The following is a 19,054-nucleotide window of genomic DNA, read 5'->3' as shown; positions in this document are numbered from 1 at the left end:
AGCTGAATACTGGACATAGCTTAGACTCCTTTGAGAAACTTTATGTACCACAAAATGCAAAAAGGCATTCTCCTCACTTTACTGTATAACATCTATATGGTTTGGACAAAATACAGGCTGCCCTTACAAATGTAATTTCTCACAAAGGAGTCCTGTAAGTTACCTGGACTCCAGCTGTTGCTGCAGTATTGTATGGATGCTACCATTAACGTTACCTTTTTAGAGAAGTCTGCAATTCTAAAACACTTCTGTGGCACTGCTGGATTTTCTGATGGAAACAGGGAGTTTGAAAGTCTGTTTCTCATTAAAATTACCATAGGGTGGAATGAGCAAAACATTAGCCTAGAGCTTGGAGTTTTATCCTGCAGGCCCTGGAGCACAGGTTTTAGATGGGGGTATGATGTGATCAGATGTCCCTGTCTTGGTTGTGGAGAGAGCCCTGGAAGGAAAGATACTGGAAGCAAGGAATTCAAAAAGGAGGTCCTTGCCATAGTGCTGGGGAGAACTTTCTCTTTCATTTGTTCATTGTTCCATTCAACAAAGTGTATGCCAGATAGTCTAAATATATTAATTCCTTTAACCTGCATAAAAACCCTATGAGGTAGGTACTATTATTATAAGCATTTTACAGATGAAAGCACTGAATGAAAGGGGAAAACATGCTCTAGACCAAAGCGATAGTAAATGGCACAGAGAGCAGACAGTGCAATGGACGGAAGGTGGGCCTGTGCCTGGTGTGTCTGAGGAAGAACACAGAGGCCAGCATGCCTTAAGTAAACCATGAGGTAAGTGATGGATCTGAGGTGAGAAAGTGAAGCACGGCCTTAACAGTGAGGCATTTGTCAAAAGCTACACTGTAGGCTTGAGCGGAACCAGGATTTAAAATGAAGTTCTGCTCTGCACAGGTTACCTGGAGCCAGTTTCCAGGTATCTGCAGTTTTATTATTCATTCTTTGTCATCTCCTCAAAATTCCTCAAGTACCCATTTGTTTTATGACTGAAGGTCTATGAGGTTAATGACAGAGAGTGCAGGATGAGTGATGGGGGTCTGTAGGGTGAAGAGTATCTGTGGGTACATGACAGGTGGTCTGTGGGGTTGAGTGATAGGATATGGGGTAAGTGATGGAAGATCTGTGGGGTAATTGGGGATCTATAGGGTGAGTGATGGGGTATGTAAGGTAAGTGATGGATTCTGCAGGGTGAGTTATGGGGAGTTTATAGGGTGGTGATAGGGGATCTGTATGGTGAGTGATAAGAGGCCTATGGGGTAAATGATAGGGGGTTTGTGGGGAGAGTGAGAGGGTTTGTGTGACACATGATAGGGAGTCTATGAGGTGAGTCTTGGAGTTGTACGTGATGGGAGGTCTGTTGGGGCGAGTGATGGGGTCTGTGGTGTGAGTGACAGAGGTCTGTGAGGTGAATGATGGTCTGTCTCTGGAGCAAATGAAAGGCTGTGGGGAGAGTGATGGGTATCTTAGTTGTTAATGATGGAGTATGTGGTGTGAGTGATGGGAGGGTGGTGGAGTGAGTTTTGTGGGGTCTCTGGTGTGAGTGATGGGATGGTTAGGGTAGTGATGGGGGTCTTTGGAGTAATGAGGGGTCTGTGGAGTTAGTGATGGGGTAGTTGTGGGGTACCTGATCAGGAGACAAGAGGTTGAGTAAACTGAAGAACTTGGATTTGGAAAATTCTCAGCCTGTCCATATTGCAAAAAGAGAGGTGTGTTCTGGAGAGAACGCCAAGGGCGTGGGTGGATGATCACGCCTTAAAAGAGCTGACAGGTGTGATTCATGGATCTAATCAGCCATCAGAGGAATCTGTGGGGTCAGTGATGGGGATTTGTGAGGTCATAGATTCGAGGTCTACATGATGATGATGGCAGTCTATGGCTGAGAGAATGGTGGTCTGTGGAATGAGTGCTGGAGGGGTCTATGGGGTCAGTCATGGGGCATCTCTGGGGTTAGTCATTAAAGATCTCTCAGCATAGGGTCAAGATCTTTATTTCCTGATTTAAAAAAATTGTCCCCATTACAGACTTCCAAGGTTCTCTTGTACCTTTGTCCCAACAGCTCCTGACAGTAGCTCCACACAGCTCCTTTCTCCCCCCTGTTCATCCATCAGCCTGAGTTTGACAGATCAATTTGATTTGTCCTTCCAACCTGTGAGAGCAAGGATTGGAATCTTCTGGCAGGTGGAGAGTTCCTCAATAGCCAGTGTTCAAGCCCAGTTCATCACTCATTAGTTCTGCTTGCTCTTGGCTTTTGTGGCTTTGGTGTCCAGCATGCTCTGGGCACGAGCAAGTTGCTTTATAGAATCAAGCACGAGGATTCCGGGCAGCACCAGCCACAGGGCGTTCAAGAAGACAAAGTAAAACCAGAAGTAGAGAGGGTGGCCCAGCTCCCCATGCTGGAATCCCTCACGGTGCTCTGTCAGGAAATATAGCACATCCCCGTATATCTGACCTGTGGGAGATAGAAGGGGAAGAAGGAAAGCCTGTAAGGAGGGGGAACAATTCCAAGCCATTTTCCAAGTCATCAGAGCTCAGGATTCCCAAATTCAGAGACCTAAGTGTTCTGCAATCATATGGCTGAGGATTTCAGAAAACAGAAGTGAGATTTCCAGAAATCAGAAGCTGAAACTTTCTGAACTCAGGAGAGTTCATATCTCTAGAGTTTAAGGAAGCTCAAAATCCTTTCATTCAAGACATCTCAGGATTCCAGGACTAGAGAGAACTCACATTTCCAGAAAGTTAACAAAGTAAGAACATAAGAGGACTGAATCTCAGATGAAGGAAACTCAGAATCTTGCTCCTGGAGGATCCGGGGGCCTCCCACCATCATGGGTCACCTCATGTAACCGTAACCTTCATGGGAAACTTTGTGATGGAGTGGGAGGAGAAATGAACACTCCTTGCTCGAGAATGCAGGCCAAGAGGGGCATGGCTGTTCCAGAACCTCAGGGAGTTTGTCATTCAGTCTGACTCAGCCCTGGATGGGCACATTGAGAGGTCCCACCTGCAGGGATGCCCCCATGTCTGTGGATCCCCCATCAAGCCCTCAAGCACCCAGTGTGGGCCCTCTCCTCACCCACAGAGACCACAAGCTGTAGGACAAAGCGGAGGGGCTGCTGGCGGAGAAAGGCGATCACCACCCATAGGCTGAGTGGTCCCCACAAGCAAGCTGTGATGGTCTCCATGCATATCATGAAGCTATCATTCCTGCAAGAGAAAGGATTGGGGGGCACTGGCATCACTGTGCTCTCCCCACAAGGCACCCCATTAGTGGTCCCTGACTCACCACCCCTCCAAAACACAGGTCTCCCTTGACAGAGGCAAACACTTACAGGATGTATCGGCTGTCTCCCTTGGCATACTCTTTCCCTGAAGAAGACGAGAGACATACATGAAGAATATCATCAGGAAAAGGAACTCAGACTAACTTCCCCATGCCTCAGTTTCCTCATCTGTGAAATGGGGTAGTTGTTTGGACTCTAGGGTTAATATATGTATACAAGATAATGTGTGCAAACCTGGCACAGAACAATAAGTGTTGCTGTGATTGTCTGGTATTCAATAAATGTTTGTGGAGTAAAATGAGGCAGGTGTAAATGATGGAGTGAGGGACGTAGCCAATGAGTGAGTGACAGCGAGAGAGAGAGAGAAGGTGAACAGATGAGTAAATGAAAGAGTGAGCAGAGAATCAAGAAAAAGACAGATCACCCAGTGTAAAAATAGGAGACTGGAATAGGCTTTTCACAAAAGAGGATTTCCAAATGGTCAGTAAACACATGAAAGCTACTCAAACTTTTGTTAGTCATTAAGGGAAAGCCAATTAAAACCATAATGAGATATCACTCACATCCACTGGAAGGACTAAAATTTAAGAAACACCTGACCATACCAAGTGTCAGTGAGGATGTGGGAAACTAGAACTCTCATATACTGCCGGTGGGAATATAAAATGGCGCAGCCATTTTTTAAATTTTTTTGGTGCAGCCATTCTTGAAAAGTTTGGCAGTTTTTCATAAAGGTAAACACACATCTACCATGTGACCCAGCCATTCCACTCCTCCATATTTACCCTAGAGAAATGAAAGCAGATCTCCACACGGAGACTTGCAGAAGAATGTTCTACCAGATTTATTCTTGAGGCCAAAAAGGAGTATTGTTTGTAACAGCAAAATATTGGTGGAAAATGCTATCGATACTGGAAAAGTCAAATAGTTCTGTAAGTGTCCTCATTTAAAAAAAGCAAAGTTCAGAAGTGTATATAGCATGTTACCATTTACACAAAAGAAAAAATAAAAATGACGATGATGATGATGATAATAAGTAATATGGCATCTACTATCTGCCAAACACTGTTCTAAGTGTCTTACATATATTTGGATATGACTTATTATCCCTCTTTTATAATTGAGCAAACTGAGGCTTATGTGTGTTAATTTATGTGTAAAACCCTGAAAAGAAACATATGCAATTATTTGGGGAAACTTGGTGGATAGAACGCAGATTTTCACCGCATACCTCTTTAAATTGTTTAGTTTTGGATCCATGTGAATATATATGCAACAAAAAGTTAAATAAATTTAAAAATTTTATTCAAAATGAATGGAAAAGAGTTGGTGGGTGGGTAAACATCTAAGCCAATCCCTGCCCAGGAAATTCCCTTCCACAGCACACTGAAGAACTCAGGACTCACAGAGTTGAGACAAGATGGCTTGGTCTCCGAGAAGGTCCTCGTGGTAGAGGCTGAACCAGCCCTCAATCACCAAGTGAATGAACCCACACACTGCAAACCAGCACAGGGACAGTCTCCGCCAAGTCCCCAGTGGGATGACCGCAGCATGACCTGACAACAGCCATGTGGTCACAACTAAGACCCCAGAGATGGAGAAGAGGCCAGCCAGGAGATGCCAGGTGGGGCAGTCATTAGGCACAAAGTTGTCCAGCCTCAGGTGCCGAGGCCAGTATGGGTGCACGGGGCTGGCATTGGCGGTCATGTCTTTGTAGGCTGATGGAGGTGTGTGGATATGTAGAAAGGAGAATAAAAGGAAAGGAAAAACCTGAACAAATAGAGAGCACAGAATGAGATCATAAAATCAAATCCAAACAGTTTATTATGACAAGAAATGTAAATGGACTCAATTAACCAATTAATACAGACATGATTAAAATAATCTAATCATTTACTGTTTTAAAAAACATGACTATAAGGCCACAGAAAGACTGAAAGCTTGTTCCAGCCCTCCGGGAGCCATAGGATGCGGTAGATACAGGAACTAGAACAGGTCCCAGCCCTCATTGGTCAGTTTGCTGGGGAAGATAGGAACCAGGCCCAGTCTCTGCCCTCATTGGTCACAGTCTGGTGGGCAGACACAAGAATCATACTAGGTCCCAGCCCTCATTGGTCACGCTTTGGTGGGGGAGCCACCTGATCCCCGCCCTCAGGGGTCACAGTCGGCTGGGGGAGACACAACGACCAGGTAAGGTCCCATTTGCAGGGGTCACTGTCTTGCATCATGCAACGGAAAGCTATTACCCTCCCCGTAGTCCTGGAAACTGCAGGACAGAAGAGAGAAGACTAATCAGAACGACGACCCTCAGGTTCAGTGTGTGGGATCGCCCGACTCCTCCCGAAATTGCGCAGCCTGCGGCTAACCTGCAACAAAGAGGAGCCTTGCGCGGGGCGCTAAAGAGAAAAAGGAGGGTCAAATACAGAGACCACCAATCAGAACTAGAACCCGCTAGTTCAGCTGCCCAATGAGAAGGCGGATCTTCTGTCGTCCGGACGACCGCGCGGTAGCCGGGGGTCCTGCGCAGGCGCGTGGGGGTGGCGGGGGGGGTGGGACGGCGCGGGGTGGGGGGGGGAAAGGGTAGGGTCTTGCGCAGGCGCGCCGAGGGCTGGCCGTTTTGCAATTGAGAACTAAGGGATGGAGTGGCAGGCCAGGCGGAGGGAACTCACCCAGCAGCGCGGCTGCAGCGGCCTCTCCCACCGGCTCCGGGGTCTCTCTAGGATCGCTCGCTGGCTCCGAAATATCCCTAGTTCAAACCCAACCCCTCACAGGTTCCGCCTTACGGAACTGGCCAATGGAGGGGCTGGGAAGGAGGCCACTGCCGCTCCCAACCAATAGTAATTCTCTGTGCTGCCGACCCCGCCCTCACGCGTTGGTACCATTTTCGCTGTTGGTTGAGACCCAGTCAGGCGTGGAAGAGGCTGGGAGGGCCAAGGTTGGTGGGCGTTTTCGGCGGAAGCCAACCTGCAGCGAGTCGCGGTTTCAGTTTCCTATCCCCTTATAAATCACATCGGAAATCGGGTGTTTCTGTGCTGTTGCATCAGCATTGCGTTGTGTCCTCTCACCTTTGCCCTCATTTTCAAAGGCAGAGCAACGAAATCTTTTCCCAGACCAACCTTCAATCCTAATCCCCGAATGGGCAAGGAAACTGTTAATACAACAGGCAGATCAATACTACACGCTGCCTCTGCCTCTCCCTCAGGCCATCTTCACCTCTCCTGACTTCAAGTCAGAAGAACCAATCAAAACCCAGGCCCTTCAGCTTTGTTGGCCAATTGGCATGGAGACCCTCAATCTCCCCCTGCCAACTCTAAAGAACCAATCAGGACTCCATAACTCTAACCCAGTGGGCACCCAGACTAAGTCAGTATCCAGGTCCAACCCAGGCCTCCTATCCAATTAGAACCCACAGCCCTCAGTCCTAAGGACCAATAAGCATCAACTCTTCATCAGTCTTTCCCTCCTCTGTCCCAGTCAGGGCAACCAAACCGAATGGGGATCCCTCAGTTTTTCTAGCCAATTAGTATCAGGCCTCCCCTACATCCAAGTATCCAATCTGTCCTGGCCCCACTCAAATCAAGCAGTGCTATCCTCAGGCTCATCATCCAGTCATGAATGATAATAAACCATGAACCAATCACAACCTCCCTCTTCACGGTTTCTAGCTTCCAAACCTTTATCCATGCTGTGCCCCCTTCCTCACTCACTTCTATTCCCCACTGAGCAGTGAAGAGCGAGCCTTTTGTATACTTCCTACTTTTATTTGATAATAACAAACTGTATATAAAAAGGGTCAAGGAAGGCGGGGAGGCCCTGGATCTCCCCCTCTCTGCTTCCCCAAGCATCCCCCGCCCCTAGGCCCCAGCAGGGACCACTCCCTTCCCGCCTTGTGGTGGGGTGGGGATTGACAGGCATGGAAATGGGGTGTGTGTGTGTGTGTGTGTGTGTGTGTATGGGTGTTGGGGGGTCAAGGATGGAGAGAGGGTCAAGAATTAGAGAGAGGGCCTTCCCTCATCCCCCATCAGAGCTGGCACCCTGAGGAGGGGTCTTGAGAGAGTTGTGAGGGTCCACAGATGTGCCTCAGCCTATGAGACGGTAGAAGATCCAGCATCCAAAAGTGACCCAGTGACTGGCCCAGCTGAGCTCTGACCATTTGTGGACAGTGTATGCCATGCCGTAGCCCTGTGGGAGAGAAAGCGGTGATGGTCGGTCCCACTCAGCAAGAACAAAGAAGGTCTCAGGAAAACCTATCCTTTGCTCAAGGACGTTTCTGTGACTCCACTGCAACCCTGAGTGAGGCCCCAAAGAAGAGATTGGGTACATATGAAAGGTAGGCATATTTAGTTTTTTCTTTTGTATTTTCTTCTCTTTCAAAAATTTAGAAAACAAGACAAGGCAATCCCACTCTCTGACCTGTACTCTCCTATATATATAAAGAGCTCCTAGAAACTGATTTTTTAAAAAGGCAAAAATTAGCAAAGGAGGTGAGTAGGCCATTTTCAGTAAAGGAAAAAAAAAACCCAAATGGCTCTTAAATATACGAAAAAATACTCAGCCTCACTCATCATCTTCCTCCACTCAAACTGGCAAACATATCCATGAGGTCTGAGAGGCACTCTGTTGTCGGGGCGTCAAGCACGATCACATACTGCTGGTGGGAGGGCAAAAAGGTAACTTCTCCATTGCTGTCAAGACTAGATCCTACAGCTCTGTCTGCACCTATGTGAATCCACATGGATGTGAGGGTATTACTTGCTGCAGCACCACTTACCATAGGAAAAGAGTGGGAATCACCTGGGTGTCCACCAATAAGGGACAAACTACATTGTGTCACAATGGAAAAAATGAACGAGGACACTCTATGTCTTCATGTGGAAGGTTTTCAGGAATTATGTGAAAAAAGCAACATGCAGCACAGTGTCATTCATGTGTTACCTTTAGGGTAAAAAGCAGGGGGGAGGGAATTAAAATATATTTTTATATCTGCTTATTATGCTTCAATTTTAGAAGGATAGTTTAATAAAATGAATAAAAGTGGTTACCTGTAAGAGGGTGGGGGTAAGACGGCAGGAATAAGACTCTCCCCTGAATATCTTGAATACTGTTTGGTTTTTCAACCACGTGATATGCATTAACTTTTTTTTTTTTTTTTTTGGTCATGCCGTGTGGCTTGAGGGATCTTAGTTCCCCGACTAGGGATTGAACCCTGGCCCCCGCAGTGAAAGCACCGAGTCCTAACCACTGGACAGCCAGGGAATTTTCTTAAATTTTTAATTGAAAATAAAACTTTATATTATTTTATATTTTGTCATTAAAAACAATTTTTAATTTTTTATTCAGGTTGAATATGCAAAATCTGGGTTTTGCTTCTTTTTAAATAAAATTTTTGTTTTATTTTTATTAAAACTTTAAAAATAGTTAATGCAGGGTACTCCCTGGCCGTCCAGTGGTTAGGACTCGGCGCTTTCACTGCGGGGGCCAGGGTTCAATCCCTGGTCGGGGAACTAAGATCCCGAAAGCCACCTGGAATGGCCAAAAAAAAAAAGAGAAAAAAAATGAACTGAAAGAGAAGCTAAACCGGGATCCTGCTAGTGCCATATGAATAAACATTATTTTGAAATTGTTTTTCATTTAAAAAGGGGTAAAACCTGGAACGTGCACACTCCACCTGCATAAAACTAGTATATACATTTTAATATACACTATTTTTTTTTTTTTTTTGCAATACGCGGGCCTCTCACTGTTGTGGCCTCTCCTGTTGCGGAGCACAGGCTCCGGACGCGCAGGCTCAGCAGCCATGGCTCGTGGGCCCAGCCGCTCTGCGGCATGTGGGATCTTCCCGGACCGGGGCACAAACCCGTGTCCCCTGCATCGGCAGGCGGACTCTCAATCACTGCACCACCAGGGAAGCCCAACATACACTTTTTAAGTAGAATCCAGGATTTGCACAATCAATGTAAGTAAAACTATTTTTTTAACAAATTAAATAAAGAAATCTTGTGAATTCTACCTAAATAAAAATATGATGAAATAATTAACTTTTAAAAAAGTAAAACCTGCATTTTGCACCCCATCTCTAGAAAATAAATTTTATAAGTAAAATAAATGTATTTTGCACACTTCACCCAAGTAAAAGACCCAACAGTATGAATCAACCAGAGGGACAAGGGGACAGAAGGACGGTAGAGCAGTGGCTACACAAGCTGGAGACAGATGACACAAGGTTCCCATGCCTTGGCCTCCCCACCTTTGTCCTCATGGTTCCCATGAATAGGTAGCATATCCCTGGGTAACCCTGAGCCCAGGGCCCCACCTCACCTGCTCCTCTGTGGTGTCGTCCACATCAACATCGAACAGGGAGCCCAGGTAGGCCAGGTGGAAGATGGCCAGGGCCCCAAAGAGCAGGTTTAAGGCTCGCACCCCCAGGCCCTGTGGGGGACAGATGGATATGCTTGGCAGCTGGACCTAATCACCATCCCCCAGCCCCACTTGGGCAGGGGCACACAGGGAAATGCACAAGGCACAGGAATGAGGATGTCCAGGGCACCCACCCCCAGGGTAGGAAAGAGATGGTTCTGATCCTCCTATGGGAGCTCAAGGGGTATCCAAGGATGAGGGTACTGTTAGCATGAGAGCGTCCAGGTTGGGGGAGATGTGAGTATTCAGGCAGAGGAGGAAAAATGGTGGGTAGGGCTTTGAGTTGGGGGTTTATGGTGATAAACATTGGTTGTCGGGTGGGAGGAAAATCTGAAATTCTCCATACTTCTTGTTGCAAAAAGAATGAGAAAAGAAAAAGACTCAAACGAAAGCAAATCCCCACTGTGACCTACAGGGCCCACCTCTCCCTGTCTCACTCACTCTGCTCAAGCCATACCGGCCTCCTTGCTGTTCCTCAAATATTCCAGGCCCTCTCCCATCTCAGGGCCTTTACACTGTTGTTGCCTTTGCCTGGAATGCTTCCCTCCCTCACCTCCTTCAGTTAAAGAACTCAAAAGTCACCTCCCCATTTAAACTTGAAACCACTCAGCCCCTGATACTTCCCTTTCTCTTTCTCTTATGTATTTTCTCCTTGGCACTAATCACAGTCTAACAAACTATTATACTTTACTTATTTTTTATTTACTGTCTTCCCTGTTAAAATGTTTGTCCCAGAGGGCTGGGACTTTGGTCTGTTTTGTTCACCACTGTGTCTCCAGCACCTTGAACAATGCCTGATACCAGCAGGTGCTCAACAGATGTTCACTGGCGAAAATAAACGCTAGGTGGGTATATAGCAGTTGCTTGATAAATGTTCGTTAGATAAATGGATGCCAGTGAATAGAGATGAGGTTATGGGGGTGGATCGGGCACTGGAAGAGGAAGCTGGGCACCCTGAGACAGATATAAGATAGAGACAGAAGTAATTTTTGAGGGGGAGAGTTGGACAAAAGGCTGCCTAGGCTGAACCCTCACCAAGCGATGCTGGTGTGAACAGTCTGCTGGGCACCGTTTCGACAAGATGCAGGCACTGAGGATCCGAGCCAGGCGCTTTCGGAGGACTAGGGCAGATGTGGGGTGGGGGGGGGGCAGAGGTAAGGGCGTCAGGTTAGCCTCAGGGGACGGTGGTTCCAGCCCGCCACCAACCTTCCATCCCATCTACTGGGCTGGGTTCCGCCCTCACCGTGCTCCACATAAGTGATAAACGCCAGGGACAGCAGCACCGCAGCCAGGTGGAAGCTGAAGCCCTGGGGTGGGGGTGGGGGGCAATGAGGTGAGTGAGGAGGAGGCCCTACCACCCCCATCCAGCTACCACCCTGGTCCCGCTCCGCCCTGCTCACGTGCAGGAGGGCGCTGGCTGCATAGGTGACCAGCACAGCTGAGAAGGTCCCCAGGCGGAGAGCATTCTTGAAAACATCTGCAGGGGGGAGATGTGGGGCAAGTGTCTCCTGAGATTCCCCCCTGCCCTTCCTGGAGGGCCATAGGGCAGGGTGAGGATACCCACAACCTCTTGGGGCCCCCAGGATGAAGTCTCTTTATAATGGCCTCCGACTTCACATTGTCTAAAAGTTAGCTCCTGATCTTCCCTCCCAACCTGCTCCTCCTATAGTCTTTCCCAAGTGCAGCCAGTGTCAACTACACCCTTCCAGTTCCTCAGGACAAAAGCCTCACTATCACCCTTGATCTGCCCCCCACCCCCAATGCCCATAACCAAACTCAGCAAATCCTGTCAGTTCTATCTTCAGAGTTTATCCAGAATCTGACCTCTCCTCCCCATTTCCACTCTGCCCTCCCCGACTCCCTGTCTGTCCTCACAGTAGCCAGAGGGTCCTGGTACAACCTAAGTCAGCCCATGGCCCTCCTCTGCTCAGAACCCTGCTCTGAGATCTCTCTCAGAGAAAAAGCCAAAGTCCTCCCCGTGGCCAGAGAGGCCCTACAGAACCAGGCCCTGTCACCTCTCCGAACTCACCTCCTGCCACTGGTCCCCTCGCTCACTCTGATCCCACCACACTGGTCTCCTCACTGTTTTTCAAATGTGCCAGGTATGCTCCTGCCTCAGGGCCTTTGCACTTGCTGTTCCTTCCATGTGTTAAATTCCTCCCCTACATGTTTGCATTGATTGCTCTCTCACCTTCTTCAGGTCTTTGCTCAAACGTTAGCTCCTCAGTGAGACTTGCTCTGGATGATGTATTTAAAATTGCATCCACCCCTACTCACACACTCCTAACACTCCCAGGTCATCTCTACCTGCTTTCTTTCTTTATTTTTTACCATAGCACTTATCACTACCTGAACTATTGTGTATTTTCTTTTTATTATACTGCTACCCCCACAAAAATGTCAACTCCACAAGGACAGGAATTTGGGAGATTTTTTGGTCCCTACTATCTTCAGCTTGTTGTATGAATGTGTGAAAGGGGTGTGGGTTGAGGACTGCCAACTCTCTTGGAGTGGTGACTCACAGTTATTTAGCCAATAAGACATGGGCAGGTTCCAGCTTGTGACAACTTCCACCATGGACCGGGGCAGCTCCACGTTCAGTGGCTTAGAGACCGTCAGGTCCCTATGGGCAAAAGAGACACGCAAACTCATTTGGGATTTCAACCCACCTGATGGCCACATTTTTGTTCTTGGCTGTTCCCTCCCCCAGGAACACCCCCCTCCTCCCTGCAGCTCCTCTAGGCAGCACCCTGTGGGAGATGGGGCTCCCCAGCCCTCCCCACCATTCCAGGTGATCCTTCTCCTCGGTGAAGCCAGCCCCTGCCAACGTGGCCGTGGCCTCGGACAGAAAGCCCACAAAATAGTTGCTGAAGTGGAAGGAGACAGCGCTCTCATAGGCTCGCAGCCACCTGCGGGAAAGGAGCCAGGGAGAGAGAGGCATCACGCCCAGGCCCCAGCGTGACACCCCACCATGTGCCAGCATCCCTGGCCCCTCTGTAGACTCACCTTACCATGGTGCCCCTAGGGGTCAGGAAGGCAGCAGAGAAGAAAGGAAAGAGAGTCAGAGAGGCCCTGGAGGCTGGCCTGAGTTGTTCATCAACAAGACAGACAAATATGGCGGCAAAAGAGGTGCGCTGTGATAGTCCCACACATCTATCCATCCGTACACCATCAGTTAGTTTCAGGTAGCTCAAATGGATGTGTGAGCTGCCCTATAATATGACACGGTCCCGCAGCTTCACGTGGCCAGACGTCCAGACCCAGGGACTGTTAGAGGCTGACCTCACAGCCACATGGCCAGACACACATACTATCAGACTCCAAGCTCTCTGACCTGATTCAGTGACCATAAGATACCCGGAAGTCCTTTAGTTAGGCACAGAGACCATCAAGCACCCTGTTACGCATGCACACACAATTCTGCACTCAGATAGTCATCCTGTCAGTTGTACAGTCAGACACGGTCAAAGACAAGCAGCGTCTTACACTGGAAAAAGCATAGGTTCTGGATTCAGGCCTGGGATTAGTGCCTGGCTGCTTAGTTGGGTGACACTGGGCAAGTCATTCCACCCTTCAGAGCCTCATTCAGCATCAGACACAATCAGTGGCCAATGAGTAGGGGAGAAGGTCATACAGTCAAATAGCTGGATGAAATCCTAGTCACACCCGGGGTGGAAGGTCGGTTCTGCCCCTCAGCTAGACAATACCAAGGAGCCAGAGAAGGCAGACCCACAGGCAGAATCCATCACAGACATGCGCACGGCACGCGACAGTCAGACCCATTCCCAGCCAGGGTTACAGACAAGCCAGATTTATCCTATCCAGTGACAGCCACATACTCCCATCATGGACAACCGCCCAGCCAGACAGCCAGAACTCCAGTCCCACACAGGAGTCCCTGGCTGATAGGTAAACAACCTATACAAACCCCTAGCTGGAGTCACAGACAGGTCAGTGTCACCAACCAACACATACTTGTGGCACTGCAGTCACATAACTTGCTTCTGATGGTGAAATAGCAGAACAGACGGACAGCCAGGCACAGTATGTGACGGAGTATCCATTGTACACGGAGTCATAGGGCCAATCTTGGTCAAACCACAGCCACAGACACTCAGTCTCTGCCTAGTCACCGGGTGGAGGTCAGACAGTCTCAGACTCACAGAACCAATCAGTCACAGACTGTGCACCCACCCCCATTCAGCCCCACTCGCCCTCAGCACCTGCCCTCATTTACCTGGCTTTGCGTTTCTTGCTGTAGTAACAGAAGACAGACAGAAGCATTAAGAGACAACTCAGAGCTGGGGAGACCCCAGGTCCCTCCCCAACCCCCTCACTGCTGGGCAGAGGCCTCGAAGGCTGTGCTCACTTGCGAAGGAGGCGGTCACCATCAAGGGGGATGAAGTACGGGAAGAGGTAGGGGCCCACACAGGTGGACAGCACAAGGCACAGCAGGGCCAGCGCCAGACTCCGGGCCACCTTCTGCAGCCATCGGCGGCTCTGTGGGGATCAAGGCTCCATGAACACTGCCCCATGGTGGCTTCCCATGGTCCCTGCCCACCTGTCCACCCAGGACCTCACCAGCGGGCGGCCTTGGACGGCCTGTAGGTAGCTGTGGAAGGATATCCAGGGCCCAAAGACGATGGTGCCCACGAAGTAGAGGTAGCCCATGAACTCCACGGGCGAGGGCACTGCACCCACCTCACCCCGGTCCAGGTCGAAGCCCAGAGACACCGCCTTCATGGCCACAATCATCTGGGCCCCTAGGTGTGGTGCCCATGGTCAAGTGGATGAGCAGAGAGCAGGTCATCATGGGGTATGGGGAACACCAGGTGAGAGGTGGTAAGAAAGAAGAGCAAGTGTGGAGAGGTGGGCATGGGGCCAGACAGGCAGCTGAGCAGGTAGGCCCAGGACTGGCAGATGTCTTGACTCAAGAGAGTCAGGCATGGACATGAGATGGGACAGACAGATGGGGAAGAGACACGGTAGAGAGAAACACAGATGTAAGGGGAATCTAAGGGCTGCGTGTCCAGTGGGCTAGGCAGATGAGGGAGAAAAGCGGGGAAGGAAAGACAGGGTGGGGGGAGTCAGGAGATGTGGAGTGGGGCTGGAGGGCTGGGGCAGGGGAGAGGGTCAGGGCTGCCTACCTCTCATCTTGTGCCATGTCACGGTGTCCACCATGTGCATCTCACTGAGGAAAAAGGTGGTGGTCTTGGCCCTGTGACTCCTCTGGCCTCAGATACCACAAAGGGGGGAAACCAAGGTGCAGAGAGGGTATACCCTTCCCTGCCCTGCACAACCTCATGGAGGAATAGTTCTCCAGGGCTCCCTCCTCCAGGGGGAGCTCAAGTCCAGCCTGTTCTGTGTAGCCTTCGGAAAGAACAAGTCTCCCAGATTTCCATCCCCTCCAGAAACACCCCACGTCCTCCCTGTCCTGGACAGCCTCAGGAGGGGCGGCCTGGGGATCCCCCCGCCCTTCTGCTGACAGCGTGGGGATGAGGACATACACCCATACCCCATGAGTAGGTAGATGAGGATGGTGACGGAGAGGAAGACGCCGCGATGGGAGGAATGTCGGCAGAGGAACAGCACGAGGTAGCACAGGAGGCTGAGCAGTACGACCCAAACCATGTGCAGCTGGAAGAAGTGGTAGAGGCTGAAGAACCCGCCTGCCACGGTGCTTGCATGTTTCAGGTAGGATGGCAACCCTTTGGGTGAGAGAAAGAGAGAACAAGAAAGGGAATTAGAGCAGGGCTGGTAGAAGGGCAGCCTGGGCAGAGGACGTAGCTCAGGCAAAGGCTTAGAGGTTGGAACGTGGTGGGACTGCAGGGGGCCCAAAGCAGGTGTTGGGGAGCTGGGGAGGTGGCAGGGCTTGGGTTTAAAGAAAAGAGACATCTATAAAGGTCACTTTGGGAACCCTGGAGGAAATTTGAATAACTTATATTGAATAATATCATGGCATCAAGATTAAATTTCCTGAGGGGTGATGGTTGAGGCTATGGCTGTGGGGGGAAGATGTCTTTGTTCTTGGGGGACACACGCAAGAGGATTTGGGATGAAGTGTCAGCAGGTTATTCAAGTGATTCAGGAAGATGATAGATAGATAGGCAGATGGACGGATGGATAGGTAGGTAGATAGATAGGTAGATAGAGCAAGCTAATGTGGCAAGATGTTGACAGTTGGAGAATCAGGTGATGCATATATGGGTGTTCATTGTACTATTCTTTCAACTTAGCTTTTCAGTAACTTTGAAACTTTTCAAAGTGATAAACCTGGGGAAAAAATAAAACATCCATTTAAAATAAAAGAACAAGAAAAAAGAAAGTGTAGAACTTCTGAATCTCAGATTTCCAAAATTCTCAGCATCCCATGGGGATCTCGGGCACTTGGGATCTTGTTGTTTGGATATAGGCTTGCCACGATTTGTGGAAACATTCCAGAATCCTAGAATCCAGAGATTTTATCATGCCTTGATTCCAGAAATCCAGAATGCCAGCATTTTGGAAGCCTGGAATGTGAGAATTTCAACTTGTCAGAATCCCCAAACCCCGTAACACGGCACTTTGGGATACATGGTACTTTCCATAACCCTGTGACATCAGCATTTCAGAATCTTATAACCTTGGGATGTAGGCATTTCAGGATCCCAAGATTCAAGAACCTCAGCTTTCAACAGTCCCAGAACCCAGGGATACGGAAAGGTATGGCTTGGCATGGCAGGATGTGGCTTGGTGTGGTGTAGCATGGGGTGGCTGGGTTAGTGGGACGTGGTGTGGTAGAATGGCGCTTAGCCTGGTGGGCTGTGGTAGGCTGGACGTGTACGAGCCTGGCTTGGCTTGGCAAGATGTGGCAGGATAAAGTGGGGCTTGGTACGGATGAACGTGGCAGGTGTGATTTGGCCTGGCGTGGTGGCCCATGGTGTGGCAGGCACTTACCAAGCCTCCACAGGAGGCGGCAGGCGAGGCAGATGGCAAGGAGCAGCCAGATCTGGTCAAGGCCCTGCTGGGCAGTAGGCAGGAGACAGCCCTGCAGCAGCTGCTGGAAAAATTCCTGGCGGCTGAAGGTGGCCATTGTGGACCCCCACGGATGGATGGACTGATGGATAGACCTGCCAAAGGGGGGACATAGAAGGAGCTTAGTTGGGATGTCCACGGGGCAGATGATGCTCAAGAGATGGACTTGAGCACTCAGATTTCAGTCTGGGGCTGTCCAACGCTTGTAGAGACAGGGTACTGGGGGGCTGAGGGAGGGTGTGAGTGTCCGGTACATCAGACTGAGCCGCCAGCTGTGTGTGGGGGGGTGTTCTGGGTGCACACACACAGCCCATGACCTGCGGTGAATGAAGGACCTGTGTTTCTTGTATGCTGGGAAGAGTCCGGGTCCGATAGTGATTGAATGGTGTACATTGTAGGCCTGTATATCAAATTGAGGGGCTCCCTGGTTTCCGAGGTAGAGTCACTCAGTGTGGAGGGCAGAGAGGGAGATCCTGTGACACTTGGGGGCCGTGTGCATCTCTCCTTGAAAGGATGTGGGGGGTGTCCTGTATCCCCCGCGCGCCCCATCCCACCCCCACCCGGCCTCTCCCGGCCGCCAACAAAGCCCTGCCCAGGCCCGGGGGCTGCAGGGAGGTGGAGGTGGTAGAAAGGGACACAGCAGAAGGGAGAGTTGGAAAGGTGATGGAGAGGGGGCCCTAGCACACGCGCTGCAGACCCGCAAGGGGAGGCCGGCTCAGGATGCGAGCGGGAGAGCCGCACGTGCACTACCGGCGACCTACCTGGCAGTAAGAAAGCTGCGGTCCAGGGGGCCGGGGACGTACAGCCGCCGCCACCGTCGCCGCCTCCTCCGGGCAGCCTCCCCCGCAGGCCGCAAGGCCGGGACCAGCTGCGGCTCCCAGGGCAGCGCGGAGAGCGGGCCCTTTAAATCCCGGGGAGGCCCGGCCGGCCCGCTCGGCCAATAAGAGGACAGGAGCGGGGCGGGGACGGAGGAGGAGGGGAGCGGGAGGATTGAGGGAAGGAGGAGCGGGAGGTTGAGACGAGCCGGGCGCTGGAGGACGTCGGCGCGTGGAACGTTGGATCCCGCACCTTTCCGACCTCTTGGTGTGCCAGTCCCTGAAGGGTCGCGTCGGGAGGTCTTCTGGCCGTCCAAGAACAAACTGTCCAAACGCCAAATTCCTAATCCTTGGAAGCCGAGATGGGAAAGATGGGGGAGGGAGGAGAGAAAGTCCGTTTCCCCAGCCATCAGCCTCGCCCCCGAAACTGCCCACCCGCGCACGTCTTCGTGTCACTGTTGTGCCCCCTTTTCACAGATGGGAGAATAAACCGAGGTCTCTCCTTTCCCATCCTTTGAAGGAGCTATGGGAATTTCCAACCCTCTCCAGCACCAGGGACCGGCCAGAAACGCCAGTACTGACTGTCACCTAGGAGCAAGAATTAGGCGCCTGTGCTTTCCCCTAGGGACTCCTTCCGGAGGCTAGTACGGAGCACCGATTGGGAGCATTTATAAAGCACTTACAGCGTCCCCAACAATGGTTTGTATTGGGCCCTATCTGCACCAACTCTGAGGATTTATGCAGCACTTGCTGTCTGCCTACCCTACCCTGCAGTGTCTGGACACTCCGCTCTGTCCCTAGGCTGATGAAGGGCCTTTTTCCAAAGGAGCATTTATTGGGCACGGACTGCATACTTACTTACCTATCAGGTGGAAGGGAGAAGGAAGCCAAGGTCAAGCTGGACCCCACCCTGACCTGAGGAGCTAAGGAAAACAGGTTCTAATCAGATTAATGCCTGCCTGTATGGAGCTGGGCAAGCCATGCCCACTCCCCGGGCTTCAGTGTCCCTTTCTGTTAAACAAAAGAGTGGGATTAGCAGTTCTTTGCTTGGAAATACCAATGGCAATTGAGGAGAAATGCATGTCTCCTCTCTTTAAAAAAATGTTAACATGAAGTTAGATGGAGTTTTACCTCATAAATGAATATGCATATATTACAAATGAAAAATATTTAACAGTTGACCCTTGAACAACGCAGGTTTGAACTGCACCATCCACTGATAGGTGGATACTTTTCAATAGTAAATACTACGGTACTACACAGTCCTTGTTTGGTTGATTCCTGGGATGCAGAGGAACTGTGGGTATGGAGGGCCGGCTATGAATTATACACGGATTGAGACCCTCCCCAGTTGTTCAGTGGTCAACTGTAATGGATAATTACATAGGCCAGATGCACAAATATTAATTACTTTCCTTAACAGCAGAATACAGGCCATACATTTTATGACTTAGACTTCATTCTAATTTTTTCCTCAGTTTTCAAACATACTCAAATCGAGTCAACAATGACCCAC

The 19,054-nt window shown here is 50.1% G+C and overlaps 2 protein-coding genes across 6 annotated transcripts; both read right to left on the bottom strand.

Moving 5' to 3' along the window:
* Positions 1 to 1,991: 1,991 nt before the first annotated feature.
* Positions 1,992 to 6,027, bottom strand: EBP (EBP cholestenol delta-isomerase). Of its 2 annotated transcripts, none has more exons than XM_082864323.1 (5): positions 5,962 to 6,027; positions 4,699 to 5,062; positions 3,341 to 3,377; positions 3,085 to 3,215; positions 1,992 to 2,460 (listed from the first exon to the last, which is right to left on the bottom strand). In XM_082864323.1, the coding sequence occupies exons 2-5, from the start codon at positions 4,997 to 4,999 to the stop codon at positions 2,237 to 2,239; spliced, it is 693 nt and encodes a 230-aa protein (XP_082720449.1). In that variant the 5' UTR covers positions 5,000 to 5,062; positions 5,962 to 6,027; the 3' UTR covers positions 1,992 to 2,236. The 2 variants fall into 2 exon arrangements, with proteins under 2 accessions (XP_082720449.1, XP_082720450.1); XM_082864324.1 differs by lacking the exon at positions 5,962 to 6,027 and adding an exon at positions 5,539 to 5,641.
* A 1,345-nt stretch (positions 6,028 to 7,372) lies between these two features.
* Positions 7,373 to 16,784, bottom strand: PORCN (porcupine O-acyltransferase; the record flags this gene model as incomplete). Of its 4 annotated transcripts, XM_082864163.1 has the most annotated exons (14): positions 7,373 to 7,474; positions 9,611 to 9,721; positions 10,745 to 10,830; positions 10,953 to 11,016; positions 11,110 to 11,186; positions 12,232 to 12,332; positions 12,493 to 12,618; positions 12,716 to 12,730; positions 13,947 to 13,964; positions 14,079 to 14,209; positions 14,291 to 14,472; positions 14,857 to 14,900; positions 15,225 to 15,417; positions 16,646 to 16,781. In XM_082864163.1, the coding sequence occupies 14 exons, from the start codon at positions 16,779 to 16,781 to the stop codon at positions 7,373 to 7,375; spliced, it is 1,386 nt and encodes a 461-aa protein (XP_082720289.1). The 4 variants fall into 4 exon arrangements, with proteins under 4 accessions (XP_082720289.1, XP_082720288.1, XP_082720290.1 ...); XM_082864162.1 differs by lacking the exon at positions 12,716 to 12,730; XM_082864164.1 differs by lacking the exon at positions 13,947 to 13,964.
* Between the last annotated feature and the right edge of the window lie 2,270 nt (positions 16,785 to 19,054).

Source organism: Leucopleurus acutus (genome assembly GCF_964270905.1).
Source record: "Leucopleurus acutus genome assembly, chromosome: X".
In the NCBI taxonomy this organism is placed as follows: Eukaryota; Metazoa; Chordata; class Mammalia; order Artiodactyla; family Delphinidae; genus Leucopleurus; species Leucopleurus acutus.
Note: the sequence above shows the minus strand (reverse complement) of the source record. Positions and strands in the feature narration are given on the sequence as shown.

What these genes read in the sequence shown, in the direction of transcription:
- EBP (XM_082864323.1), bottom strand. Translation starts at nt 4,999, where the DNA reads ATGACCGCCAATGCCAGCCCCGTGCACCCATACTGGCCTCGGCACCTG. An exon ending in GGAGACAGCCGATACATCCT is followed by an intron (nt 3,216 to 3,340) that starts GTAAGTGTTTGC and finishes TTTCTCTTGCAG; the next exon opens with GAATGATAGCTTCATGATAT. An exon ending in ACAGCTTGTGGTCTCTGTGG is followed by an intron (nt 2,461 to 3,084) that starts GTGAGGAGAGGG and finishes TATCTCCCACAG; the next exon opens with GTCAGATATACGGGGATGTG.